The sequence below is a fragment of the Mustelus asterias genome, unplaced genomic scaffold, assembly GCF_964213995.1.
Source record: "Mustelus asterias unplaced genomic scaffold, sMusAst1.hap1.1 HAP1_SCAFFOLD_98, whole genome shotgun sequence".
Taxonomy (NCBI): domain Eukaryota; kingdom Metazoa; phylum Chordata; class Chondrichthyes; order Carcharhiniformes; family Triakidae; genus Mustelus; species Mustelus asterias.
The window spans coordinates 1,031,701-1,058,993 of NW_027590146.1; the positions used below are offsets into that span (position 1 = coordinate 1,031,701).

The following is a 27,293-nucleotide window of genomic DNA, read 5'->3' on the forward strand; positions in this document are numbered from 1 at the left end:
AACTATACGGTTCGTGGTGGGAGATATAGGAAGGATATCAGAGGTAGGTTCTTTACGCAGAGAGTGGTTGGGGTGTGGAATGGACTGCCTGCAGTGATAGTGGAGTCAAACACTTTAGGAACACTTAAGTGGTTATTGGATAGGCACGTGGAGCACACCAGGATGATAGGGAGTGGGATAGCTTGATCTTGGTTTCAGATGAAGCTCGGCACAACATCGTGGGCCGAAGGGCCTGTTCTGTGCTGTACTGTTCTATGTTCTATAACCTCACATTTTTCCACCTTGTAGTTCAGCTGCCAAACTTTTGGCCGCTCCCTGAGCCTCTCCACATCCCCTTGAAACATCTTTGCATCCTCCTCACAATTCAGATTTCCACCTAGTTTTCTATTAATTGCAAATTTGGAAATATTATATTCAATCCCCACATCCATATCATTGATATAGATTCTGAATAACTGAGACCCAAACACTGTTCCCTGCCGTACTCCACTAGTTCGAAACTTCTACGTTTCTAAGTTCTAAATTAGAGGCGGTCAACCCAAAAATAACCCATTTATTCCAACTCCTTGTTTCTGTCCATTAACCAGTTCTCAATCCGTGCTGGGATATTCCGCCCAATCCCATGTGCCCCAATTTTCTTCAATAACCTCTTGTGTGTGAATCATGCAACTACAGAATCCCTCGTGTAAGAGGTCGTTATTAGGCCCATCGAGACACTCTGACGGAGTATCTTACCACGGTCCGCTCCCCACAACATCACAAATTTACTCGGGCTAATCTACCTAACCTACACATCCTGGGACACTAAGGGCAATTTTACTATGGCCAATCCATCTACCGTGCATATCTTTGGAGTGTGGGGGGAAAGCGGAGCACCCAGAGGAAACACACACAGACACGGGGAGAATGTGGAAACTCCACACAGTCACCCAAGGCTGGAATTGAACCCAGGCCCCTGGCTGTGATGCAACAATGTTAACCACTGTGTCACCGTGCCAGCCTTTCATAAATCCATGTTGGCCCTGTCTAATCCTGCCATTAATTTCGAAGTGTTCTGTTATCACTTCATTATAGATTATTGTAGGATTTCCATACCATCAATGTCAGACTAATAGATCTGCAGTTGCCCAGTTTTCCGTCACCCAACATATTTACTCTGTTAATCCCCCGAACTGACACATCTTGGCCAGTAATGGGCAATTTAGCACGGCCAATCCACCTAACCTGCACATTTTTTGGACTGTGGGAGGAAACAGGAGCAGCCGAAGGAAACCCACACAGACACGAGGAGAACGTGAAAACTCCACAGCCAGTCGCCCAAGGCTGGAATGAACCTGGTTCCCTGACGCTGTGAGGCAGCAGTGCCAACCCCGGTGCCACATCTTCACTTAATCTAATACACTCCTTGAATTCGTAACAGCTGGAACACTTCTGCTGCTGTTTTTCAAATGAAAGGAATCTATTTTTGTTGGAAACGCCACAGATTTGCACATCACCATGTCTAAAACAGCTTGTTTTGTCTTTGGCACTGGAACGTGCTTCTCGGAGAAATTGCTTGAATACATTTTGTGAACTGATCTTCTATTCAGCTTTTGACAATCTGAGCGATTTATACATTAAATGAAAGAGGCATCAATATGGTGGATAGTCAGAGACTTTTCTCCAGGGTGGAATGGTCAACTACAAGAGGGCACAGGTTGAAGGTGAGAGGAGCAAAGTTTGGAGGGAGGTGTGTGGGGAAAGATTTCACCCAGAGGGTGGTGGGTGCCAGGAAGGCACTGTTAATGGAGGTGGCAGAAGCAGGCATGTTTCCAATGTCCAAGGTGCATCTTGGTAGACACACGAACAAGAGACAAACAGAGGAATAGAAACCGCGTATTGGCAGTAAGTTCTGGGTCTGAATAAGGATTAGGAGTTGCCACAGACTTGGTAGGCTGAAGGGCCTGTTACTGTGCTGTATGGTTCATTGCTCTTCTTTGAATATGATGATTAAAATCACCCCTGATTATTGCAGTATGTTTTTACAAGACCCATTATTTTTCCTGTGTACTGTGTTGGAGATTGTGACTATTGTTCGGGGCCTATAAATGATTCCCACAAGTGATCTTTTAACTTTGTTAAATCTTAACTCTACCCAAACTGATCCTGCATCTTGATCATTGGATCCTCTCACTACTGTACTGACATCTGTTGCTAACAGAGAGACTCCACCACCATGTCCTGTCCTCCATTTACTGTAATCTATTCACTCTCCCCTCCTTTCACAAATCAATGGATGCTGTGTCCCGCGAGAGCTGTGCACATCTGAGGAGGAGGAGAGGACCTCAGAGGGTGAATCATAACATTATTCCCCCACTTCCTCAACATAAGGATCTGTGGGACTGACATCCCATTGCTGAGGGATCAGAGAGAGAAGCAACAGGAGTCAGAGGAAAAGCAGTTTTCCTTATTCATAACTGACGCCAAAAGAAATGGAGAGATTTTTTATACAAATACTTGTGGTGAAATTATATTGTTGAATATTCAGTTATTATAAACACAATCTCACACAGTCTGCTACTTACCACAGCTTCTGCATTTTACAGTCCGGATTCCTCAGAGCCACAGACAGCAGTTTCACTCCGGAAGCTCCCAGGTTATTGGAACCCAGATTCAGATCTATCAGTGAGCGGTTTGTACTGAGAGCAGAGGCCAGGTCCTTGGCACAAGAATCTGTGAGAGCGTTACCATAGAGACTGGAGATCAGAGAGAGAAACATAACAGGAATCAGGGTAAATCCCCAGTGTTTTATGGAAGAAGATCATTAACAATAATAATGTACAGCGCGGGACATTCAAGAAACACAACTTCAGTTGATACAGAAGGCAAAATACTATTGATGCTGTAAATCTGAAATATGAATAAAATATGTTGGAAACTCTCAGCAGGTCAGGCAATATCTGTGAAGATAGAAACAGATTTAGATTCAGTTCAATTAGCGAAAATTAGAACATGGAAGTAGCAGTGAATTAAATTCTTTTAAGTGACAGGGAGCTGGGGATGGGCGGGTGACAAGGAAAGAACAAAATGGAAGTGCCGGAGTGATTAAATGTCAAAAAGGATGATGGTAAAAGGGAAGAGCACAGGATTCCCATGTCCTTACCCTGAGTCACAGGGAGGGACATGGGATGGTCAGTGGCTCAGGAATGGAGTGTGTGGTGGGGTTGATGATGATGAGAGAGAAACTTTTTTCACACTGCCAGTGGTTCAGGTCTGGAATTCACAGCCGGGAAGTGTGGTGGAGGTAGGCTGAATCTAAGCAGTCAAAAGGGAATTAGATGATTTTTTGAAAATAGGCAATGAGCTAGGATACGAGAAAAACGCTGGAAAATGACATAAATTCCTAATGTCAATTTGGTGAGCTAGTGCAGACACGATGGGCCAAATGGCCTCATTGTGCTCCGTAAGAATTCTGCGCAGATAGTGGTGGTAAATGTTATCGATATTTCAACTGGAAGTTGGTGATGTTGCAGTGTGGACAGTGTTAGTAGCCATAGTCCCCAATGAAATATTAATATTTCTCTCCAATAGAGAGAGACAATTAGTTACATGTAGCTTCAGGGACACAACTTAGTAAATGTGAGGCAATGGGAGGAGGTGGGACTCCATGAACCCCAGAGCCGGTACGAAGACCAAACCCTCAACATTAGCGTCATTCTACATCACACTCGAGACATGAACCAACTGAACTAACCAACTCCACACAGAGCCAGAACGGGCACATTAATATCTGACAGGTTCGGGAAATCCGTCCACTCAGGCAGCATCACAGAATTGTTACAGAGCATGAGGCGGCTATTCGGCCCATTGTGTCTGCACTGACTCTCCGAATGTGCAATTCACGAAGCGTCATTTCCCCACCTTCCCCCAAAACCCTGTGCATTGCAGAGCTTAACCACTGGCTGCAGGGGAAGGCCCCATTTTGGCAAAGCTGGTACCAGATTTAAAGGCAGCCAGCAGCACTTTTAAAGGCTCTGAAGGGAGCAGTGAGGGAGCCCTGGTTAATGAACAAAGAGCTGAAATGGCAGAAGGCAGATTAAACCCAATTCACTGACACTTCCCCGGAAATTCTCAAGGCTATATGGGATTGGAGGAAGGTTCTGTTCCCTCAGGACTGGAGAAGGAGACCTGTCACATCAACCCAAGCAAGTCTGGATGGACACTGCCAAGGGTCTGAGCAGTGGCTGCAATGAGGCAAAAGATGAATAACCTGATATGTTCTGACAAGGTGAGCGTTAAGCCACCAGGCTGATATGTGAATAAGGATGAAAGAGAAATTGTGGAAAGACCATCTCCACCCAGACACTGGCAATGTCCAGACAGCAGCATCAATCTTCAGGAACATGTCAGCCTCTCTGTGAAGGGTTACATGGAACATAGGACATAGAACAGTACAGCACAGTACAGACCCTTCGGCCCACGATGTTGTGCCGAGCTTTGTCCAAAACCAAGATCAAGCTATCCCACTCCCTATCATTCTAGTGTGCTCCATCTGCCTATCCAATAACCGCTTGAAAGTTCCTAAAGTGTCCGACTTCACTATGACAGCAGGCAGTCCATTCCACACCCCAACTGCTCTCTGAGTAAAGAATCAGTCAGAGATGGCTGCTGCACTGCCGACACTGAGTGACCATCCTGGTGGTCCCATGATGGGCAGTCTAAATTAGCCATGATGTGGAGATGCCGGCGTTGGCCTGGGGTAAGCACAGTAAGAAGTCTCACAACAACAGGTTAAAGTCCAACAGGTTTATTTGGTAGCAAATACCATCGTTGGTGAAGACGAGCATCTCGCCAAGGCCATCCCCACACCCCCACTTCTTGCCTTCAACAATCACGCAACCTCAAACAGACCATTGTCTGCAGCAAACTACCCAGCCTTCAGGAGAACAGTGACCATGACACCACACAACCCTGCCACAGCAACCTCTGCAAGACGTGCCGGATCATCGACACAGATGCCATCATCTCACGTGAGAACACCATCTACCAGGTACACGGCACCTACTCTTGCAACTCGGCCAACGTTGTCTACCTGATACGCTGCAGGAAAGGATGTCCCGAGGCATGGTACATTGGGGGGACCATGCAGACGCTACAACAACGGATGAATGAACACCACTCGACAATCACCAGGCAAGACTGTTCTCTTCCTGTGGGGAGCACTTCAGCAGTCACGGGCATTCAGCCTTGGATCTTCAGGTAAGCGTTCTCCAAGGCGGCCTTCACGACACACGACAGCGCAGAGTCGCTGAGCAGAAACTGATAGCCAAGTTCCGCACACATGAGGACGGCCTAAACCGGGATGTTGGATTTATGTCACATTATCAGTAACCCCCACAGCTTTCCCCCTGATCTTGCAGAATCTCACGAGCTGTTCTGTCTGGAGACAATACACATCTCTTTAACCTGGGTTGAATGCTCCCTCCACCCACATTGTCTGTACCTTTAAGACCTGGCTGGCTGTAGAGATTTGCATTCTAATTAGTATTCGGTAACTTGATTTGTGTGTCTGTGCACTGTCGGAGAACAGATATCCACTCCATCTGACGAAGGAGCAGTGCTCCGAAAGCTAATGGTATTTGCTACCAAATAAGCCTGTTGGAGTCTAAATTAGCGTCAGGCTTGCGTGTGTCGTTGATGGGCGAGTAACAATGGAAATCTATGTGCTTGTAGAAGAGGGCACACAGCGTCAGAGAAGGAGTCAAGAGTGACAGTGTCTGGATTGTGTCATCCTTATGCCAATGGAAGATGCAGTGCTGGAGCTGGGAGACCTGGAGGCTGGGTGGGCAATCGCTGATGGTGAGATGGGTTGTGGATCCAGAGAGAGTGAGTGAGCGAATGGATGGGCACAGGAGAGGCTCTGCTGCTGAGTCCAAAACCTGGTGCTTGTGTGTCTTCCATTGGTCACATGGAGCTCTGGGTTAGGAACAGTCTCCAGGACATGCTGGAATGTGTATTACCCTCTAACATTCTTCACTCTCTCACAAATCAACAGCTGCTGCGAGAGGGAGACAAGTGTCCACCTCAGAAGAAGAGGAGGGGTTCATAGAGGGTGCTCTGTCACATTATTCCCCATAATCTCCACCAGAGCAGATGCTGTCTCACACGAGTAGCAAAGGGGTTACAATCTGGCAGCACAGAAGAGCACACACAAACCCGAGCAGCTGATGGAGGCAGCAATAGCTGGGTTCACTCACACTCTCGAGAGGACACGTCATTGTCAGCTTCAGGAAGATGAAATGTGACTGGAGTCTTTAACAATGCAGCAGATACTGGAGCTGCAGCGCAAGGTATTTTAACATCCGGTGGAGTTTCCAAAGGCTGTGTGTATCCACACACAAGATGGAGGAGTCAATCCAGGCCAGCAGTGTTACCATGTCTCAGGTCTGAGCACAAATAGCATCCTCCACAGAGAGATTGGTGACCTTCATGGAGAGTCACATCCAGCCTATCACCCACAGGAAATACACATGAACCTGCATGTTCTCACCACCTCCATGAGCTCTGTGGAACACGGGCTGTGGGAGGGGTGGGAAAATGTGGCTGGAGTAACTGTCAGGACCTCCCTAGCTGAGCAGGGAGGGTCCAGTTTGCCCTGAATGGATAGAGGAGCGGCTGCCTGCAGCATTTGGGAGCTCCTCTCAGGATGCCCCTGGTGTGGGCAGTGGGTCCCCTTCTGCTCCGACTGTGACACAAGCATCTTACGAAGCTATGATGACAGAGACAACTCCAGCATCTGTGCAGAGGACCCGCAGTTGGCCAGATCCTTCCAGGACTCAGGAAATCCGAGGACAAAGGCCACGGTCATCGAAATTCCCAGAGTAGAGAAGCAAGATGCTCCCTGCTGCTCAGCAGAAAGTGCGGGGATGGGGGTGGTTGTCATGGTGGGGTTGCTTCCTTGGGTTTCACAGGGTTATACTTTGTTGTTTCTGGTCACTTTGTTGTAGAACCATAGAACGCCTACAGTGCAGAAAGAGGACATTCGGCCCATCGAGTCTGCCCCGACATCAATCCCACCCAGGCCCTATCCCCATGTATGTATTTTCAGTAAATTCAGAGATGGAGCACCACTAAAAAAATGTAGCACAGTGGTTAGCACTGCTGCTTCACAGCTCCAGGGACCTGGGTTCGATTCCCGGCTTGGGTCACTGTGTGTGTGGAGTTTGCACATTCTCCTCGTGTCTGCGTGGGTTTCCTCCGGGTGCTCCGGTTTCCTTCCACAGTCCAAAGATGTGCGGGGTAGGTTGATTGGCCATGCTAAATTGCCCCTTAGTGTCCTGAGATGCGTAGGTTAGAGGGATTAGCGGGTAAAATATGTAGGGATATGGGGGTAGGGCCTGGGTGGGATTGTGGTCGGTGCAGACTCGATGGGCCGAATGGCCTCTTTCTGTACTGTAGGGTTTCTATGATTTCTATGATTACTGGGTCTTTAACAGTTCACTGGGAATGTGAGATGGGAAATACAGCACTGAATCAGGTCAATACAATTCCAATACCTTTGTTTCATGTCGTGACGGCTCCAGGGAAATTATAAAACATTCACAGAAACAGCAACAGTGCTGGAGATGGTGAAGATTTATTACACTGAATGGCTGTGAGAGTTAAGGTTCTTGGAAAACATGTCTGCATTACTGAATCTCCATCCTCCCTGACACATATCCCATGTCCCTGGCCTGTGGTCCATGGGGTTCCTCATCATGAAGCATCTGGTCAACATTGTATTGCATCACACTTTGTTCAAAGCTTCTCCACTCTCGATCCAGGTTGTATGGAACACAGCACAACACCAGGACATTTGAGACCCTCGCTGAGTATATTAAATAGTTCCACCAGATCTATCTTTAGAATTCCTCTGGCCTGTGCAATGGTCACACTATTTGTCCTGTCGCAGCTGTTTTTTCTCTCTTCCGTGACTGTGCTTGGGTTACACACAGGCACAATTACCCACCTCTACAGTGGGTAGCGCTTGTCTTTATTAATTCTTTCAAGGGATGATGGTATCACTGGCAATGCAAACACTTGCAGCCCATCCCCAATTGCCCTTGAGAAGGAGGTGGTGAGCCATCTTCTTAAATTCTGCAGAGCATCTGGGACAAAACCGCAAGGAAGGGACATCCGGGATTATGATCCCGCATCAGTGATGGAAAAGCAATATATTCCAAGTCAGAATGGTGTGTGGTTTGGAAAGAAATCTGAAGCTGGTTGGTGTCCCATCCTTCTGATATCCTTGGCCATCTCGGTGATGGATAGTGCCTGTGTGGATGATGCTGGCTCAGGAACCTTGGTGAGCTGCTACATTCCACCTTGTATGTGGTAAAATACTGCCACTGTGCGTCAGTGGTAGAGACAGCCAATGTTTAGTTTGGTGAATGGCCAGCTGATCCAGTGGGATCCTTTTCCATGGATGAGCTTCTTCAGTGTTTTTGAAGCTGCAGACAATCCAGCAAGATGAGCGGATTCCATCACACTGCTGACTTGTGCCTTGGAGATGGTGGGCAAAAATTTGGGAGAAAGGAGGAGAGTTCCTCATCTCCGAATTCCCAGGCTGTTATCTACCCTTGGAGCCATAGTGTATACAGTTGAGTGTCTGTTCAATGGTCCCAGTGCGCCCCCACCACTCAGGATGTTGATGGTCGAGGATTCAGCGATGGTGCTGCCATTTAATGTAAAGGGAATTATGGTTAGATTCCCGTCTGTTGGAGATGGTCCTTGCCTGGCATTTGTGCAGTGAAACATTACATGCCATTTATCAGGTTCAGCCTGAACGTTCTTCAGACATTAAGACGCTCGCTCTGTCGAAGAGTCATCCAGATTCGAATGGTTAGCTGTTCTCTCTCCACAGAAGCTGTCAGACATGCTGAGCCTTTCCTGGATTTTCTGTTTTGTTCAGGTCTTGCTGTTTATGGACATGGACTGCTTCAGTCTCTGAGGAATTGTGAACAGTACTGAGCATTGTGCAATCATTAGTGAGCATCCTCACTTCTGACATTATAATGGAAGGCAGGACATTGATAAAGCAATTGAAGGTGGTTGGGCTTCGGACATCACCCTCAGGAACTCCTGCAGTGATGTTCATGAGGCACTGGAAGGATGACACTTTTCTGACGATCAAGAGCAGACTGATGGAGCAGCAATTCATCAGATTAGATTTGCCCTGTTTTTTTCCACATTATCCGGTAGATCCAGTGTTGTAGCTGTACTGGAACAGCTTGGCCAGGGGAATGGCTAGTTATGGAGCACAATTCTTCAGTACCATTGCTGGGGTACAGCCAGGCTGACAGAGTTTGCAGTACGCAGCGCCTTCAGTCATTTCTTTACCTCACATGCAGTGAATCAAATTGTCATCTGGAATGCTGGGGACCGCAGGAGGAGGCCGAGATTAATCATTCTACTCAGCACTTCTGGCTGAAGATGGCACTGATGCTCTGGGTTCCCTCATCAGTAATGATGGAATTCTTGTGGCATGTTTATAGAATCATAGAATTCCCACAGTGTAGAAGGAGGCCCTTTGGCCCATCGAATCTTCACCAATTCTTTGAAAGAATATCATATCCAGGCCCTATCTCTGTAACTCCACATATATGGCCCACTAATCCCCGTAACCTACACACCCCGAGATACCAAGGGACAACTTAGCATAGCCAATCAACCGAACCTGCACATCTTTGGACTGTGGGAGAAAATTGGAGTACCCAGAGGAAACCCACACAGACACTGAGAGAACGTGCAAACTCTACACATCAAGTCACCCAAGGCCGGAATTGAACCCTGGTCCCTGGCGCTGTGAGGCAGCAGTGCTGACCACTGTGCCACCTTGTTGCCTAATGTAACCGGCATGTCCAACATTTTGTGGCATGTCTAACACTAGTTATGACTGGATATGGCAAGACAGCAGATCTCTGATCTGATCCATTGGTTTTGGTATGATTGAGCTCGGTCTATCATATGCTGCGTCCGCTCTGTGGTCTGGTGGCCATGTGCTGGAGCTTCACATCTCATCTTTAGATAAACCCAAGTCTCATTTGGTAGTATATGTAAAGAAAATTAGTCGTAGTAACACAGTACTGGTTGCTGGGGAAAGCCACTGTCAGCTTCCGATAAATGAAAAGGTACAGTTCACCTCTCCTGCCTGTTTCCTGTCACTCAGATAACTTCATATCCAGGCTGCCTTTGCCTCTTTTATTTCATGGTCTCCAACTTTGCTCCCAAGCTTATTTTATGTCGACTAATAGCGGACAGTGTTTTTAATAACACGAATACTGACAGCAATGGTATATTTAGTATCATTGTGTGTGTTCTTAAAAACAATGTCCATTATTGATAGGGACATCATTCAGATTATTCTGCACTGTGATTATTGCCATTGCCAGCTGAGCTGTGCCTTGAACTGCTGGGCTGTAAGCTCTGGAATTCTCTTCATAACCCTCCCCACCTCCATCTCTGCATTCTCTTTTCAGATGCTCCTGAAGCTCCGTTTAACGTAAATTTGAGAGTGGATCCCTCAGCATAAAACTCATCAGAATTCAATGTAGTTTGTAATCTGCCTCACCGATATACAGCAGTTTTCTATGTTTAATCAAACTGAGAAGCCGACAGACATAAACATCTATAATCTGAATGACAAATTAAACTAAATTGAACATGTGACCAGCCATATCTGGGAATTCTATAAACATTTAATTGTTTTGTCCATATTTTTTATTCTCATGAATGGTTTTGAAAATAATTATAAATGATTAGATAATTCCTTCACTCCTGAATCTCGCAGTTTATTGTAACTCAGGTTCAGACACATCACTGACTGGTTTGTACTGAGAGCAGAGGTGAGAATATCTGAGGCTGTTACTCTCCAAATTGGAGAACAGAAAGAGAAAGATTTCAGGAATCAGAATGAATCCGTGGTGTTTAACACGAATACTGACAGGAATGATGTGGAATGGTTATTAATGACACGATTACTGACACTGATAATAATTTACAGTGTCAGACCATCCACTGATTATTAACACAATCTCACAGTCTGATACTTACATCAGATTCTGTATTTTACATTCTTGATTCCTCAGAGCCGCAGACAATAGTTTCACTCCTGAATCTCCCACTTTATTGCCACCCAGACTAAATGGAGAAAGTGAGAAACACATTAAATTCAGATTAATGTTCAGCAGGAAAAATAGCTGGATCTATTTTTGTGTCAGAAACTTAGCATGAGTGGTGAACTGATTCAAGTTACGATATTATACCTCATCCAAGTTGATCTTTGTCTACATCCCAGCTATGACTGTGACACTGCATTCTGGACTCTTTCCTTGCCTTCCCTATGTGCGGTATGCTTTGGCACTAATAAATGTGACAATATTAAATCAAATAATATCAAATCCTTTCTGTTGAATGGAAAAGGCAATAGTCAGCATTGAAACAATTCAACAATTCACTATCATTGGTTTGCCTACTGGGGGAAACCAGTTTTACACCTCTCAAAATGTATATTTTGTTTAATTGTCCATGGGATATGGGTGTCGTTGGCTAGACCAGCATTTATTTCCCACTGCTAATGGCCCCTAGAGGAGGTGATGCCCACATCCTGTGAACAAGCAAGTCATTTTTAAACATGTCCCACATTCTGGTCTCATTTCCTGATCATCAGAATTACCCTCCTGAATCTCACTGACCATGCTAAGATTCCAAAAATTCAAATCATTTCTGCTGTTACATAAATCCAGCATTTTATGAGAATTGTACATTTTACTGAGGGTTAAATGATAAAGCTGCGAGAGTGGATCGCTCGGGATTCCCTGTGCTTCTTAACTATTGACATTATAACATCTGTATAATATCTCAGGGCGAGTTAAAGTGTGAAACTGTGCTAACTGTTGCTTTAAGATCCATCCCCTAGATTTTATACAACCAGGAAAGATTATTCTCCCATTAGAAAGTTGAAATATTTCTGTTTGATTAGTTTATAGGGGAGGGGTGTCTCCCGCTACATTCCACAGTAAACAGGCTCTACATTTTCTGCAGGTATGGCTCGTGTTCTATCTCCGGGAATTACCGGGAGTTCCCTCTTCCCGGTAGATCCTCACATAGGAAAAGGATGATGCGAAAACCCTGTTTCATATCACTGACAGTTTGACTGAGATTTTCCAGCAGCAGGTTTCCTCATTCAGGAAATTCTGGTTTCCTCGGTTCAGATGTAAGCTCTGCAGTCCTGCCACATTTAGTTATGATAGTGGACGATGAAACAACAGAAGGAGGAGGTTCCACAAATATCCCATCCTCATGACGGAGGAGACTCGCACATCAGTGCAAAAGATATGGTTCAAATATTAGTGACTAACTTCAGTGGCTGAACCATCCAGAGGGCCCCAACATCACAGATATCAGCTCATTCCATTCACCCCACATGATGTCAAGAAATAGTTAAAGATAATGGATACGGCAAAGACCACAGATCTTGACAACATTCCAGTAACTGTACTGAAGATTACTGCTCCAGAAGTTGCTCTGTTCCTCGCAAAGCTGTTCCAGTTGAGCTACAACACTGATGTTTACCCAAAATAGTGGGAAATTGCCCAGATATGACCGTAAACAAAAAGGAGAGAACAAATCCAATCTGTCCATTTACCCCCCCATCAGTCTACTCTCGATCATCAGCACAGTAACGGAAAGCTAACGAGACTAACAAGTGACACTTAATTAGCAATGACCTGCTATCTGACTTGAAGCTTGTGCTTACTCAGGGTCACTCAGTCCCCGACCTCATTACAGCCTTGATGCAAACACGGACAACAGAGCTGAACTCAGGATGAGAGGGGAGAGTGTCTGCCCTTGACATCAAGGCAGCATATGACTACATGTAGCAAAAAGGAGCCAGAGAAAAACTGAAGTCAATGGAAATGAGAAATGGGCAGCACGGTAGCACAGTGGTTAGCACTGCTGCTTCACAGCTCCAGGGACCTGGGTTCGATTCTCGGCTTGGGTCACTGTCTGTGTGGGGTTTGCACATTCTCCTCGTGTCTGCGTGGGTTTCCTCCGGGTGCTCCGGTTTCCTCCCACAGTCCAAAGATGTGCGGGTTAGTTTGATTGGCTATGCTAAAAAAATTGCCCCTTAGTGTCCCGAGATGGGTAGATTAGAGGGATTAGTGGGTAAATATGTAGGGATATGGAAGTAGGGCCTGGGTGGGATTGTGGTCAGTGCAGACTCGATGGGCCGAGTTTGCACATTCTCCTCGTGTCTGCATGGGTTTCTTCCGGGTGCTCCGGTTTCCTCCCAGTCTAAAGATGTGCGGGTTAGGTTGATTGGCCATGCTAAAATTGCTCCTTAGTGTCCTGAGATGTGTAGGTTACAGGGATTAGAGGGTAAAACATGTAGGGATATGGGGGTAGGGCCTGGGTGGGATTGTGGTCAGTGCAGACTCGATGGGCCGAATGGCCTCTTCCTGCACTGTCGGGTTTCTATGGTTTGCAGTCTCGAGGAAAATTTCAAAGTTTGTTGATCACAGAACAGTTTGAGGCATTGTAAACTGTGAGAAGAGCTTGGGACTGAAAAACAGACTATGGTGGAGTGTACAGATAGGTGGCAGATTAAGTTCAATGCAGAGACGGGTGAGGTGATACTTTCAGGAAACATGCACATGAGGAAGCAATATAAAATAATTGGTAGAATTGTTAACGGATTGCAGGAGCAGAGGGACTGGATGTATATGTACATTGATCATTGCCGTTAGCAGGGCAAGTGTAGGTAGCAATTAATAAAGAAAACAGCATCTTGGGCTTCACTGTTATGTAATAGTTTGTGTTTGTGGGCATTACACAGTAATTCATGAGTTTAAGTTTAATTTGTGTTTCTGTGCTTGTGAGCTCAGAAAGGGCCAAAACTTTAATTTCACTTCATGTTAAACAAAGCTACACGCTTGCGGCTTTTTGGTTTCAATTTAAACTGTCCCTACATTTTAATTTAAGGTTTACGACGTTGTAAGAGTTATAGAGGTTTAAAGAAATGTTTGCTTCTATTCAGAGGCCCACAATGAATGATAGAAGCTCTGAGTTTCAGTTACAACCAGTTAATCCAAGAAGCAAGACGGAGTTCACAGAGGCTGCCAGTAGAGGCAGCGCAACGCAGGCATTCAGAAAGCAACCCGAACTGATGATGTCACCAGTGATCACGTGACTTATAAAGGGACATTGTCCCAATATAACACACACCGACTGTAATACATAACACAGGTAGAGCGCAGTAAAATAATCCTGATCATAATTAAACACAAACTGTAAGCTGTACCGAACAAGAGAAACTAATTTCTGTATCGCATCGTACAGAATCAGATGGTTTCTGTTGGGAGAGGGAATGATCCTTTTTCAGATTTTGGAGGGAGGCCTTTACAGCTCTAATTATTTAAAATTCATCCCAATAATGTTTTTATTCATTCAAGGAACATGGGCATCGCTGGTTATGCCAACATTTATTATCCACGCCTATTCCAGGAGAATCTGCCTTCTTGAAACGATGTAGTTTTATCAGAGAATCTAGATTTATTACAGGTTCAGAAGGAGGCCAATCGGCCCATCATATCTGCATCTGCTCTCAAATGAGCATTATAACTTTGTGCCATTCTCCCACACTTTGTGACCATTGGACATTGTTTCTCTCTTGATGTCCTCGAATGAACATGCCTCTGTTTTATTAGAACAAAGGAAATGGCTTCTCAACAATGAAAATATCCGCTCTGAGACCAAACAGTTACCTCAACTCCTGACACTTGTGCAGAACGGGTCCCAGCCGCTGGAGCCCTTCACACTGAATGTTGCATTCCTCTAGATCGAGGTGTTTTATTGTATCACAGTGTCCAATGACATGAGACAGGACCGCACAGTCAATCGGGGTCAGTCGCAATCCGCGAAATGAAAGTTTTTCCATAGATCCCACTGTGTTCCGAGCCAGTGCTTTATTCCGAGACTCAAACAGGTAGTGGAATGTGTTCAGGAGCTTCCTCTTCCCAGTTTCAGTCTGTGTGTCTCCAATCTGCCCTTCAACCTTCTCCTTCACCCAGTCAATCACTCGGCAGGTTGTTTGATGAAGAAATGGACCCAGAAACTCCACCAGGGGTCGAGCTGACTGTGGGGAGGACAGACCAGCAACAAAACGGAGAAATATCTCAAATCGCCCATCTTCCTTGCTGTGGGCTTCACTGAGGAGTTTCCCGATTTCCCCAGGATCTGGAGTCAGGAATTGTGTGAGTGCAGCTACAAACTCTTGGATGGTGAGGTGTGGGAATGTATAAACCACACTCTGGGCAGAAACATCTCTCTCCAAAAGTTCCATCAGGAACCCAGACAGGAACTGGGAAGGTTGTAGATTGTACTCAATCAAATCTCCATTTCTAAACACAATCTTCTTCTTGGAGACTCCTGTGTAGGCCATCTCACCAAGCTTCAGTAACACATCACGGGGGTTTTCCATCTCTCGGCCATGGTTTTTCAGAATGTTGTAAATATAGTAGGAATATAGTTGGGTGATGGTCTTGGGAACTTGCTGCTGTTTCCTGTCTCTTTGTGTAAAGAAGGGACCCAGTGACAGACCGAGGATCCAGCAGTAGGAAGGGTTGTAACACATGGTGTACAGGATCTCGTTCTCCTCCACGTGTTTGAAAACAGCTGCTGCCACCGTCTGATCTTCAAAAAACTTGTTGAAATATCCCTTCCGTTCATCACCAACAAATCCCAGGATTTCAGCCCAGACACTGATGTCAGCCTTTTCCAATAAATGTAATGCAGTGGGGCGGCTGGTCACTAGCACTGAACATCCTGGGAGCAGCTTGTGCTGTATTAAACTGTACACAATGTCAGACACTTCACACCAGCATTCGGGATCTGTGCACATGTACTGAGGTTCTGTATTTCTCCGATTGTCAGCAAAATCAATCCTGTCCTTGAATTCATCCAAACCATCGAATATAAACAGCAATCCTTTTGGGTTCTTCCAGAGCTCTCCCAGAATATTCCCAAAGTAGGGATACTGATCCAATATCAGATTCCTCAGGTTTATTCTACAGTTAATAGTGTTCAAATCCCGGAATTTAAAACTGAAAACAAATTGAAAGTGTGGGTATATTTTCCCAGTGGCCCAGTCATGAACAATTTTTTGTACCATTGTTGTTTTTCCAATTCCCGGCACTCCGCTCACTGCTGCTGAATTCCCAGATTTGGATTTTCTCTGGGAAAAGCTGCTCTGAAACAATTGATCAGTTTGGATTTTTTCCAGTTCTCTCCGGAGATGTTTCTCTCTCCATTCTTCATGGTCTCGGCCTCTTGCCAGCAGTTCATGTTCGACAAGTGTCCGATCTCGAACAGTAGAAATAACCGTTAGCTCAGCGTATCGATCAACCAGCTGGAAAATCTTAACCTTCTCCTTTATGAGGATAGTGTTCACTCTCAGTGTTTCAGTTTGTACCCGGAGTGTCTCCTTGTGTTTCTGTTGAACATCTTCAATTAGAACAGAGAGAAAATGTTTATTGTTATTGGCGTTAATAAGTAACTTCTCAAGACCACTTTGCTGAAAACATAGATTTAATTCATTAAAATGTTAATGGAAATCTCATTTGAAAGTGAACAAAAGCTGAGAAAATTTTCATATCCTCACTTGATGTGGGAGCTGGTGGACCCCACTGTGGTTCCCAGTGAGCATGTCTGCACTAAGTGTTGGTTGCTTGAGGAACTCCAGCTCAGGGTTGATGAGCTGGATTCTGAGCTTCGGACACTGCGACACATCAGGGAGGGGGAGAGTTACCTGGACGCTATGTTTCAGGAGGCAGTAACACACCTTAGAAAAACTACCTTGAATTCAGACAGTGGTCAGGGACAAGAGGGTGTGGCTGCGAGTGAGGCACGTAGAGGGATCCAGGGAGTAGTGTTACCAGAGCCTCAGTCCCTGAACCTGTCCAACAGGTTCGAGACTCTCGCTACCTGTGTGGACGGGAACAGGGAATGCAGGGAGGATGAGCAAGCTGACCACAGCACCGTGGTACAGGGAGCCATTCAAGTGGGGGGAGAAAAAAGAAATGTAGTGGTAATTGGGGATAGTATAGTTGGGGGCATTGACACTGTTCTCTGTGACCAGGATCGAGAATCCCGAAGGTTGTGTTGCCTACCTGGTGCTCGGGTTCAGGATATCTCATCTGGGCTGCAGAGGAACTTGGAGTGGGAGGGTAAAGACCCAGTTGTCGTGGTCCACATAGGTGCCAATGACATAGGAAGAACAGGAACGGAGGTTCTGCTCAGGGAATATGAAAAGCTAGGATGTAAATTGAAAAGCAGAACAAAAAAGGTAATAATCTCTGGATTACTACCTGAGCCACGAGCGAATGGGCACAGGGTCAATAAGATTAAGGAGGTAAATGCGTGGCTCAAAGATTGGTGTGGGAGGAATGGGTTTGAATTCATGGGACATTGGCACCAGTATTGGGGAAGAGGGGACCTGTTCCGATGGGATGGTCTTCATCTGAATCGTGCTGGGACCAGAGTCCTGGCGAATCGTATAACTAGGGCTGTAGATAGGGCTTTAAACTAAATAGTGGGGGGAGGGTTCAGTGGAATGGAGAATTAGAAAATCAAAGGGAAAGGAGAGGGTAGGAGTGCAGATTAATGATGAGGACTTTCAATTAGTTAAAGGAGACGAGAGCACAGGAGAGGTTAGTAAAGTTTTCAGACCACATAATAGAACAGAGAGTATAGAAGGTGGCAGGAATCTAACCTCAGGCAGAGTAAAAAAGGTGACAAGCATGAGAAGGGAGGTGGTCAACACAGTGCAAGGAGTTGGTCTGGGGAAGAAAAACCAGTCTGTGATAGGAAGGGACAGAGCGTGCAAACAAAGGAATGCACTAACAAATCGGGTCCAGGTAGGAAAGACTAACATAAAGACACTTTACCTGAATGCACGTAGCATTCGAAACAAAGTGAATGAGTTGAAAGCAGAAATCAGTACATATGGGTATGATCTAGTGGCCATTACAGAAACGTGGTTGCAGGGTGACCGGGACTGGGAACTAAATATCCAGGGGTATCAGACAATTCGGAAGGATAGACAGGAAGGAAAAGGAGGTGGGGTAGCTCTGTTAATTAAAGATAGCATCAGGGCGGTAGTGAGAGACGATATAGGCTCCAAGAAACATAATGTGGAATCAATGTGGGTGGAGATTAGGAATAGTAAGGGGAGAAAGTCACTGGTGGGCGTGGTCTATAGGCTCCCAAATAATAACTTCAAGGTGGGGCGGTCCATAAACAAACAAATAACAGATGCATGTAGAAATGGAACAGCAATAATCATGGGGGATTTTAACCTTCACATTGCAGTTCTGGTCCCCACATTACAGGAAGGATGTGGAGGCTTTGGAGAGGGTGCAGAGGAGGTTTACCAGGATGTTGCCTGGTATGGAGGGGAGATCCTATGAGGAGAGGCTGAGGGATTTGGGATTGTTTTCGCTGGAAAGGCGGCGGCTAAGAGGGGATCTTATTGAAACATATAAGATGATTAGAGGTTTAGATAGGGTGGATAGTGATAGCCTTTTTCCTCTGATGGAGAAATCCAGCACGAGGGGGCATGGCTTTAAATTGAGGGGGGGTAGTTATAGAACCGATGTCAGGGGTAGGTTCTTTACCCAGAGGGTGGTGAGGGATTGGAATGCCCTGCCAGCATCAGTAGTAAATGCGCCTAGTTTGGGGGCGTTTAAGAGATCCGTAGATAGGTTCATGGACGAAAAGAAATTGGTTTAGGTTGGAGGGTCACAGTTTTTTTTTAACTGGTCGGTGCAACATCGTGGGCCGAAGGGCCTGTTCTGCGCTGTAATGTTCTATGTTCTATGTTCTATGTTCTATTGATTGGTCAACTCAAGTCGGACGCGGTGCACTTGCGGAAGAGTTCTTAGAATGCTGTCGCGATAGTTTCCTCGAACAGTATGTTGCAGAACCTTGGAGGGAGCAAGCTATCCTGGATCTGGTCCTGTGTAATGAGACAGGTAAAATAAATGATCTCCTTGTGAGGGATTCTCTTGGAATGAGTGATCACAATATGGTTGAATTTCTAATACAGATGGAGGGTGAGAAAGTAGGGTCCCAAACCAGTGTCCTCTGCTTGAACAAGGGGGATTACAAGAGGATGAGGGCAGAGTTGGCTAATATAGACTGGGAACAGACTAATTGGTGGGACAGTTGAGGAACAGTAGAGGATTTTTAAGGAGATTTTTCTCAGTATTCAGGAAAAATATATTCCAGTGAAAAAGAAGGGATGTAAGAAAAGGGATAACCAGCCATGGATAACTAAGGAGATAGAGTATCAAATTAAAAACCAATGCATACAGAGTAGCCAAGATTAGTGGGGAATTAGAGGATTGGGAAGGCTTTAAAAAGCAACAAACTACTAAGAAAGCAATAAAGAAAGGAAAGATAGAGTATGAAAGTAAACTAGCACAAAATATAAAAACTGATAGTAAGAGTTTTCACAAATATATAAAAAGGAAAAGATTGGCTAAAGTAAATGTTGGTCCCTTAGAAGATGAGAAGGGGGATTTAATAATGGGAAATGAGGAAATGGCTGAGGCCTTGAACAAGTTTTTTGTGTCGGTCTTCACAGTGGAGGACACAAATAGCAGACCAAAAATAGACGGTCATGGGACTGTAGGGGATGAGGACCTTAAAACGATCACTATTACTAAAGAGGTAGTGCTGGGTAGGCTAATGGGACTAAAAGTAGACAAGTCCCCTGGTCCGGATGGAATGCATCCCAGGGTACTAAAAGAAACGGCAGAGGCAATAGCAAATGCATTAGTTGTAATCTGTCAAAATTCACTGGACTCTGGGGAGGTGCCAGCTGATTGGAAAACAGCTAATGTGACGCCACTGTTTAAAAAAGGAGGCAGACAAAAGGCAGGTAACTACAGGCCGGTTAGCTTAACTTCCGGAGTTGGGAAAATGCTGGAATCTATTATTAAGGAAGAAATAGCAGGACACCTGGAAAAGAATGGTTCAATCAAGCAGACGCAGCATGGATTCATGAAGGGAAAGTCATGTTTGACTAATTTCCTGAGTTTTTTGAGGAGATGATGAGTGCAGTTGACAGGTGGATGCATTGTATTTGCATTTCCAGAAGGCTTTCGATAAGGTGCCTCACAAAAGGTTACTGCAAAAGATAAAGGTGCACGGAGTTGGGGGTAAAGTGTTAGCGTGGATTGAAGATTGGCTATCTAACAGAAAACAGAGAGTAGGTATAAATGGGTGCTTTCCTGGTTGGCAATCCGTGACTAGTGGCGTGCCGCAGGGATCGGTGCTGGGGCCTCAACTATTTACCATATACATAGATGATCTGGAGGAGGGGACCGAGTGTAGGGTAACAAAGTTTGCGGATGACACAATGCGGATGGGAAAGCAAATTGCGTGGAAGACACAGAGTCTGCAGAGAGATTTGGATAGGTTAAGTGAGTGGGCGAGGATCTGGCAGATGGAGTATGACGATGTTAAGTGTGGGGTTATCCACTTCGGAAGGAATAATAGGAAAAGGGACTATTATTTAAATGGTGAAAAATTACAACATGCTACTGTGCAGAGGGACCTGGGGGTCCTTGTGCATGAATCACAAAAACACAGTTTGCAGGTGCAGCAGGTAATCAAGAAGGCAAATGGAATGTTGGCCTTTATCGCGAGAGGGATGGAGTATAAAAGCAGGGAGGTCTTGCTGCAACTGTACAGGGTACTGGTGAGGCCGCACCTCGAGTACTGTATACAGTTTTGGTCCCCTTATTTAAGAAAGGATGTATTGGCTTTGGAAGGGGTGCAGAGAAGGTTCACCAGGTTGATTCCAGAGATGAGGGGGTTGACTGATGAGGAGAGATTGAGCAGACTGGGCCTGTACTCTTTGGTGTTTAGAAGGTTGAGGGGAGATCTTATAGAGACATATAAGATAATGAAAGGGCTAGACAGGGTCCAAACATCAAGATTGTTTCCACTTACAATGGAAACAAGAACTAGGGGGCATAGCCTCAAAATACGGGGGAGTCAATTTAGAACAGAGTTGAGGAGGAACTTCTTCTCCCAGAGGGTAGTGAATCTTTAGAATTCTCTGCCCAATGAAGCAGTAGAGGCTACTTCATTAAATGTGTTTAAGTCGCAGATAGATAGATTTTTTGCCAATAAGGGAATTAAGGGTTATGGGGAGCGGGCGGGTAAGTGGAACTGAACCCACTATCAGATCAGCCATGATCTTATTGAATGGCGGAGCAGGCTTGAGGGGCCAGATGGCCAACACCTGTTTCTATTTCTTATGTTCTTATTCTAAATTTACTGAATGCAGATTTCTTTGCAGGTAATATTTTCTCTCTAATGGTGAATACTATCCAAGCTGCCGTGTATTGTACACAGTACAAACCCCCACGTGATCCTGATTGCACAACAATGGAGATTCCAGTCGTTCAACGTTTGAATCCTTCAGTGATGTCTGTGAAGCAGAGTTCTGGGTATTGTGAGGAGTTGGGGCAAAGATTGCTCAGCGGCTGAAGGCTATCATAGCAGATTTTTACCATTTTTACCTGTGGTGCTGTGCACACTCGGAGGGAGAAAACTGTATGCCACATGCGACCGTATGGAAATGCATCTCCATCTCAGCACCCAGCCAGGTGGGCACAGCGCCTCAGCACCCAGCCAGGTGGGCACAGCGCCTCAGCACCCAGCCAGGTGGGCACAGCGCCTCAGCACCCAGCCAGGTGGGCACAGCGCCTCAGCACCCAGCCAGGTGGGCACAGCGCCTCAGCACCCAGCCAGGTGGGCACAGCGCCTCAGCACCCAGCCAGGTGGGCACAGCGCCTCAGCACCCAGCCAGGTGGGCACAGCGCCTCAGCACCCAGCCAGGTGGGCACAGCGCCTCAGCACCCAGCCAGGTGGGCACAGCGCCTCAGCACCCAGCCAGGTGGGCACAGCGCCTCAGCACCCAGCCAGGTGGGCACAGCGCCTCAGCACCCAGCCAGGTGGGCACAGCGCCTCAGCACCCAGCCAGGTGGGCACAGCACCTCAGCACCCAGCCAGGTGGGCACAGCGCCTCAGCACCCAGCCAGGTGGGCACAGCGCCTCAGCACCCAGCCAGGTGGGCACACGGTTTCACATTGCATCAGGACCCTGCCGGGCTCGCGCAGCGCATCAGGACCCTGCCAGATGTGTGCAGGGTTTTAAGAGCATCAGGATCCTGCCAGGTTTCACACCGTGTATCAGCATCCTGCTTGGTGTGTACAGGGTTTCACGCCGTGTAAGGGTCCTGCCTGGTGAGTACAGGGTTTCTCAGTGAATCAGGATCCTGCCAGGTGAGTACAGTGTTTCTCAGTGAATCAGGATCCTGCCAGGTGTGTACAGGGTTTCTCAGTGAATCAGGATCCTGCCGGGTGTGTACAGGGTTTCTCAGTGAATCAGGATCCTGCCAGGTGAGTACAGGGTTTCTCAGTGAATCAGGATCCTGCCAGGTGAGTACAGTGTTTCTCAGTGAATCAGGATCCTGCCAGGTGAGTACAGTGTTTCTCAGTGAATCAGGATCCTGCCAGGTGTGTACAGGGTTTCTCAGTGAATCAGGATCCTGCCGGGTGTGTACAGGGTTTCTCAGTGAATCAGGATCCTGCCAGGTGTGTACAGGGTTTCTCAGTGAATCAGGATCCTGCCAGGTGTGTACAGGGTTTCTCAGTGAATCAGGATCCTGCCAGGTGAGTACAGGGTTTCTCAGTGAATCAGGATCCTGCCAGGTGTGTACAGGGTTTCTCAGTGAATCAGGATCCTGCCAGGTGAGTACAGGGTTTCTCAGTGAATCAGGATCCTGCCAGGTGAGTACAGGGTTTCTCAGTGAATCAGGATCCTGCCAGGTGAGTACAGTGTTTCTCAGTGAATCAGGATCCTGCCAGGTGAGTACAGGGTTTCTCAGTGAATCAGGATCCTGCCAGGCGAGTACAGTGTTTCTCAGTGAATCAGGATCCTGCCAGGTGTGTACAGGGTTTCTCAGTGAATCAGGATCCTGCCGGGTGTGTACAGGGTTTCTCAGTGAATCAGGATCCTGCCAGGTGTGTACAGGGTTTCTCAGTGAATCAGGATCCTGCCAGGTGAGTACAGGGTTTCTCAGTGAATCAGGATCCTGCCAGGTGAGTACAGGGTTTCTCAGTGAATCAGGATCCTGCCAGGTGAGTACATGGTTTCTCAGTGAATCAGGATCCTGCCAGGTGTGTACAGGGTTTCTCAGTGAATTAGGATCCTGCCAGGTGTGTACAGGGTTTCTCAGTGAATCAGGATCCTGCCAGGTGAGTACAGGGTTTCTCAGTGAATCAGGATCCTGCCAGGTGTGTACAGGGTTTCTCAGTGAATCAGGATCCTGCCGGGTGTGTACAGGGTTTCTCAGTGAATCAGGATCCTGCCAGGTGAGTACGGGGTTTTGTGAATTTAAGGAAGTGAAGCAATATCCCTATAATTACAAGAAATGTCAGAAGTCACATGGATTGAATCTTACATCGATGCTGAATTCACAAGAATTGATGATTTCCAAACAAGTTTTAGTCCTGCTTCTCGACCCTATGAATTTCTGTATCTCTAATTCTGATAACCTCGAGGCAAAGATGTATTTTCAAATACCCACCTTCTCACAAGTCAAATGAATTGTCTGAAATCCCCATTTCCTCCCTTACCTTTCAGGTGGCTGGGTATTTCTGATAATTCTTGTCCAACTTTCATATAATTAATTGGATCAGAACCTGTTGAAAAGAATTAACTTCCATGAAATCAGGTCTGTGTAATATTATAGTAAAGTTTGCAGTGTTTGGGTCTGAAACTGAATTCAGTGTGATTTAACCATACCAAGTTCCTGTATTTCTCTCAGTATTGTGCCCAATTTCCGTAAGCTGTGGTGCATTTTCACAAAGGATTCCCACATCATCCTTCGAGCCCGAGGTCCTTTCTCCATAACCAGATTGAGGAGAAGTTTGGCACTGCCCGCCCTGTTTCCGTTCTGCACGAGCTCACTGACTTTCTGTGAAGAATAATAATGAATATATCGATGAGGTGTGAACGATAAACACTGGGAAAGGGAAGGAAAGGACTTGCTCAGGGATGGGATTTCCCAGTTGTTTTGAGGAAGGAAGCAGCGACTTCTTTAGGTGAAATGTCATTCTGAAAAGTGATGAATATTCTCCACACATCTTGATTCCATCATTCCTTCAAATGAATGTGAATAAACTAAATTTAATGGCTGGAATACCGCTCTCAGTTTGGCACACAAGTAATCCCGTGCTGCAGCTGTCTCAGGAATGACCACAGATGAATCAAAACATTGTTGATTTATCAATCACGAAAATCAACCAACGATAACAATTCAATCATTTTCACATCATTAACTGAAATATCTGAAGCCATTATTTTGCATGTTTACAGTGAGTGTGAAATGTCACTAACCATGTTCACAAAGTTTTAACATTCATCACCAGTTTACATTCAGAGTTTACAACCCACAAAAAGAGGAGAAATCGGACCATGAACCCAATACAAAGCAGGGTGCACAGAAATTTCTTCAGGAGGTGAGGAAAGTCGAGAGGCCGAAGGGACAGTAAGACATCGGAAGTCTCAGCCTCGAGTAGTGGTCTGAATGAGGTAGTGCACATAGAAGGGTGCACGAACCGCAAAGGGAAGTTTGAAACAGCTGTCAAAATGTTTTTTTTAATTTTTCTATTCTGCAAAGGTTTTCTGAAAAAGTAGCTCAGGCCAATTGTGATGGTATTGCATTAAGGTTAACAAATGATTCAAATAAGGGAAAGAATACACTTAACTGTTAAACATCCCCTGAAGATCTTTGCTTGAATAAACTCAGAGCAAAATCCCCTTTTGGTGACAACAGTCCTTATAGATGTGATCCATAACATTCCAGTAACTTTATCACACAACGCCCTGTGGCTTTAGGGTGTTCTTCAGCAGTTTAAAGATACACTACAGAGTAGATGTGCTCAAGATGCTGATGTTTCCCTGGGGAGGAGTGCCATCCAAACCAGAGCACAGGGTCAGAGTTTCACTCAGTTACGGATTATTTCGGACCCTCCATTATAGGAAAACAAAAGCAATTAGAAAACTGTCCTGAGAATATATCCGGATGTTACTGGAGGTGAATGGTTTGATGTTATAACAGAGATTTGAGAATTTCGGACTCATTAGACTCGAGTTGTGAAGATTAAAGGGCAAATCAATTGTGGCCTTACGCTGAAGTACATGTTCACAGATTGTTTCCAACATTCAGTCAGAGGTCACACATTTACAGTCTTATGGGTCAGACTGGATTTTTTTTAGTGTAAAATGGTTAAAATATGTTATTGTGATGAAGAAGTTAATTTTATTTTGTTGATATATTGGATAATAAATTAATAGCAAAGGAGAGCAAGAAGCAGGACTGGTCCAACAGGATGGGATATTAACTAACAGATAGTAAGCGTAAGGTTCAGGTTAGAATAAGTGATTGCTGGAGAGGAAAGTAAACGCAGGATCAACCTTGGAATGGTGGCAAAATGGCAGAGGAAGGCATTTGATGGCATTCCAGATGGTGGCCTCAAAATCGATTCTCGGAGAAGGCCTCTTTTTTGGACACTATTTGGTGCACAGATGGGCCTATCCTTTAGGGCAATAGATATGCCAAGGCATCGGTGCTGCCTGCCCTCAAAGAAACCCGGTCTTTCTGGGGTCTGGTCTCTCTCTGGCCCCCAGACCTAACTTGTCTTAATTTCAGGGCTCATGGCCATTGATCTGCACTCGCCCTCCAGATGCAGCTTATGGCGTTGCTGCTGAGGTACCGGCTGTCTGACTGGACTGACAGGTTTGGGTAGAAGCTGCCACCTTTAATAAGGACAGCAGCTTCCTGGATCCCCACCACCTGCTGAAGCAAGGTTCCTGTCAGTGGGATCTTGCCACTTCCAAAATAATTCTGGCCTTTTTATGGCTCCAAAGGTTCTAAAACACTGGGGTTTGTCTCATTCCAAACATTGGACTGCTGTAGACCTACCGATTGGTATGATTAGTCAACAATTCAATTTTCAGTACATCATGCAAGCGACAACATATAGGAAGATGTAGTAGACAGACTGAGGTATTTTTTCCACATTATTTCTTTGATTCTATTCTGTAGGTTCTGTGATGTGTGAAGAGATGGAATTCAATCTACATCTTACCTGATATTCTTGTCCACTGAAATGGTCCTCGCCGATTAACATGAGAGCCAAACCTTCCACCCCTTCTTCAATCGCCTGTTCCAGTCTATCCCGGTAAAATTTGGTTAATTGGAACAACAGGTCATCGTCGCAATTTGTGAAGAACTCAGTGAGTGTAGAGTCTGGATCTGTGAAAGCAAAAAAATACCAACACATTATCAATTTTTTACCCAGACGGTCACATTCCTCTCATTCTGAACAACCGAATCCTCCTGTGAACCAGCTTATTAAAGCTGTGTTTATTTGCTTTGCTACAACACCTGGGGGAACACGTCCTGCACATGCTCAGATGTGGTATCAGAGCCTGTGACATCACAGTGAGTGACATCCCTGGGAGATCCTGTATCAAACACTTCAATTCCAAGTTAACCTGGAGAATCCCAATGCAGGCGCGGTCCCAGCTCAATGCTGCATTAAGAACTGGTAATTGGAATACACATGGAAAACTAACAGTTTCAATGGAATTTCCAAATGGTTTCCTGACAGCCGCTTCCCCCACTCGCCTTTGCACTTCCCCCACCATCCTTACCATTTCCCCACTTCATTCAAACTTTTTCTCACATCTCTCTCTGCCACTCTCCATGCAGGTCCTCGCTGCTGGGTCACTTCCATAGAGGGGAAGAGAGCAGAATGGCAGAACCAGAAACAATGTGTCGGTGAAGAAGAAGTAGGGGAGATCCTAAATGAATACTTTGCGTCGGTATTCACAAAGGAGAGTGATGTGTTGACCGGGAGTGTCTCGGAGGGGAGTGTTGACCAGTTAGAGAAAATCTCCATTACAAGGGAGGAAGTGTTAGGTTTTTTAGAGAATATAAAGACTGACAAATCCCCAGGGCCTGATGGAATCTATCCCAGGCTGCTCAGGGAGACGAGAGATGAAATCGCTGGGCCTCTGACGCAAATCTCTGTCTCCAGAGGATTGGAGGATAGCTAATGTGGTCCCGTTATTTAAGACGGGTAGAAAGGATAACCCGGGTAATTATAGGCCGGTGAGCTTGACGTCCG

The 27,293-nt window shown here is 45.8% G+C and overlaps 1 protein-coding gene across 1 annotated transcript in view; it reads right to left on the reverse strand.

Moving 5' to 3' along the window:
* LOC144484291 (NACHT, LRR and PYD domains-containing protein 3-like) overlaps positions 1-27,293 on the reverse strand; it is a 100,435-nt gene that overhangs the window by 27,805 nt on the left and 45,337 nt on the right. The window contains exons 9-14 of the mRNA XM_078202819.1: positions 26,250-26,416; positions 23,902-24,073; positions 23,733-23,798; positions 14,784-16,521; positions 11,071-11,157; positions 2,565-2,735 (exon numbers count right to left, since the gene is read on the reverse strand). Of these exons, the coding sequence (XP_078058945.1) occupies positions 2,565-2,735; positions 11,071-11,157; positions 14,784-16,521; positions 23,733-23,798; positions 23,902-24,073; positions 26,250-26,416 (2,401 nt within the window). The remainder of the gene's footprint in view (positions 1-2,564; positions 2,736-11,070; positions 11,158-14,783; positions 16,522-23,732; positions 23,799-23,901; positions 24,074-26,249; positions 26,417-27,293) is intronic.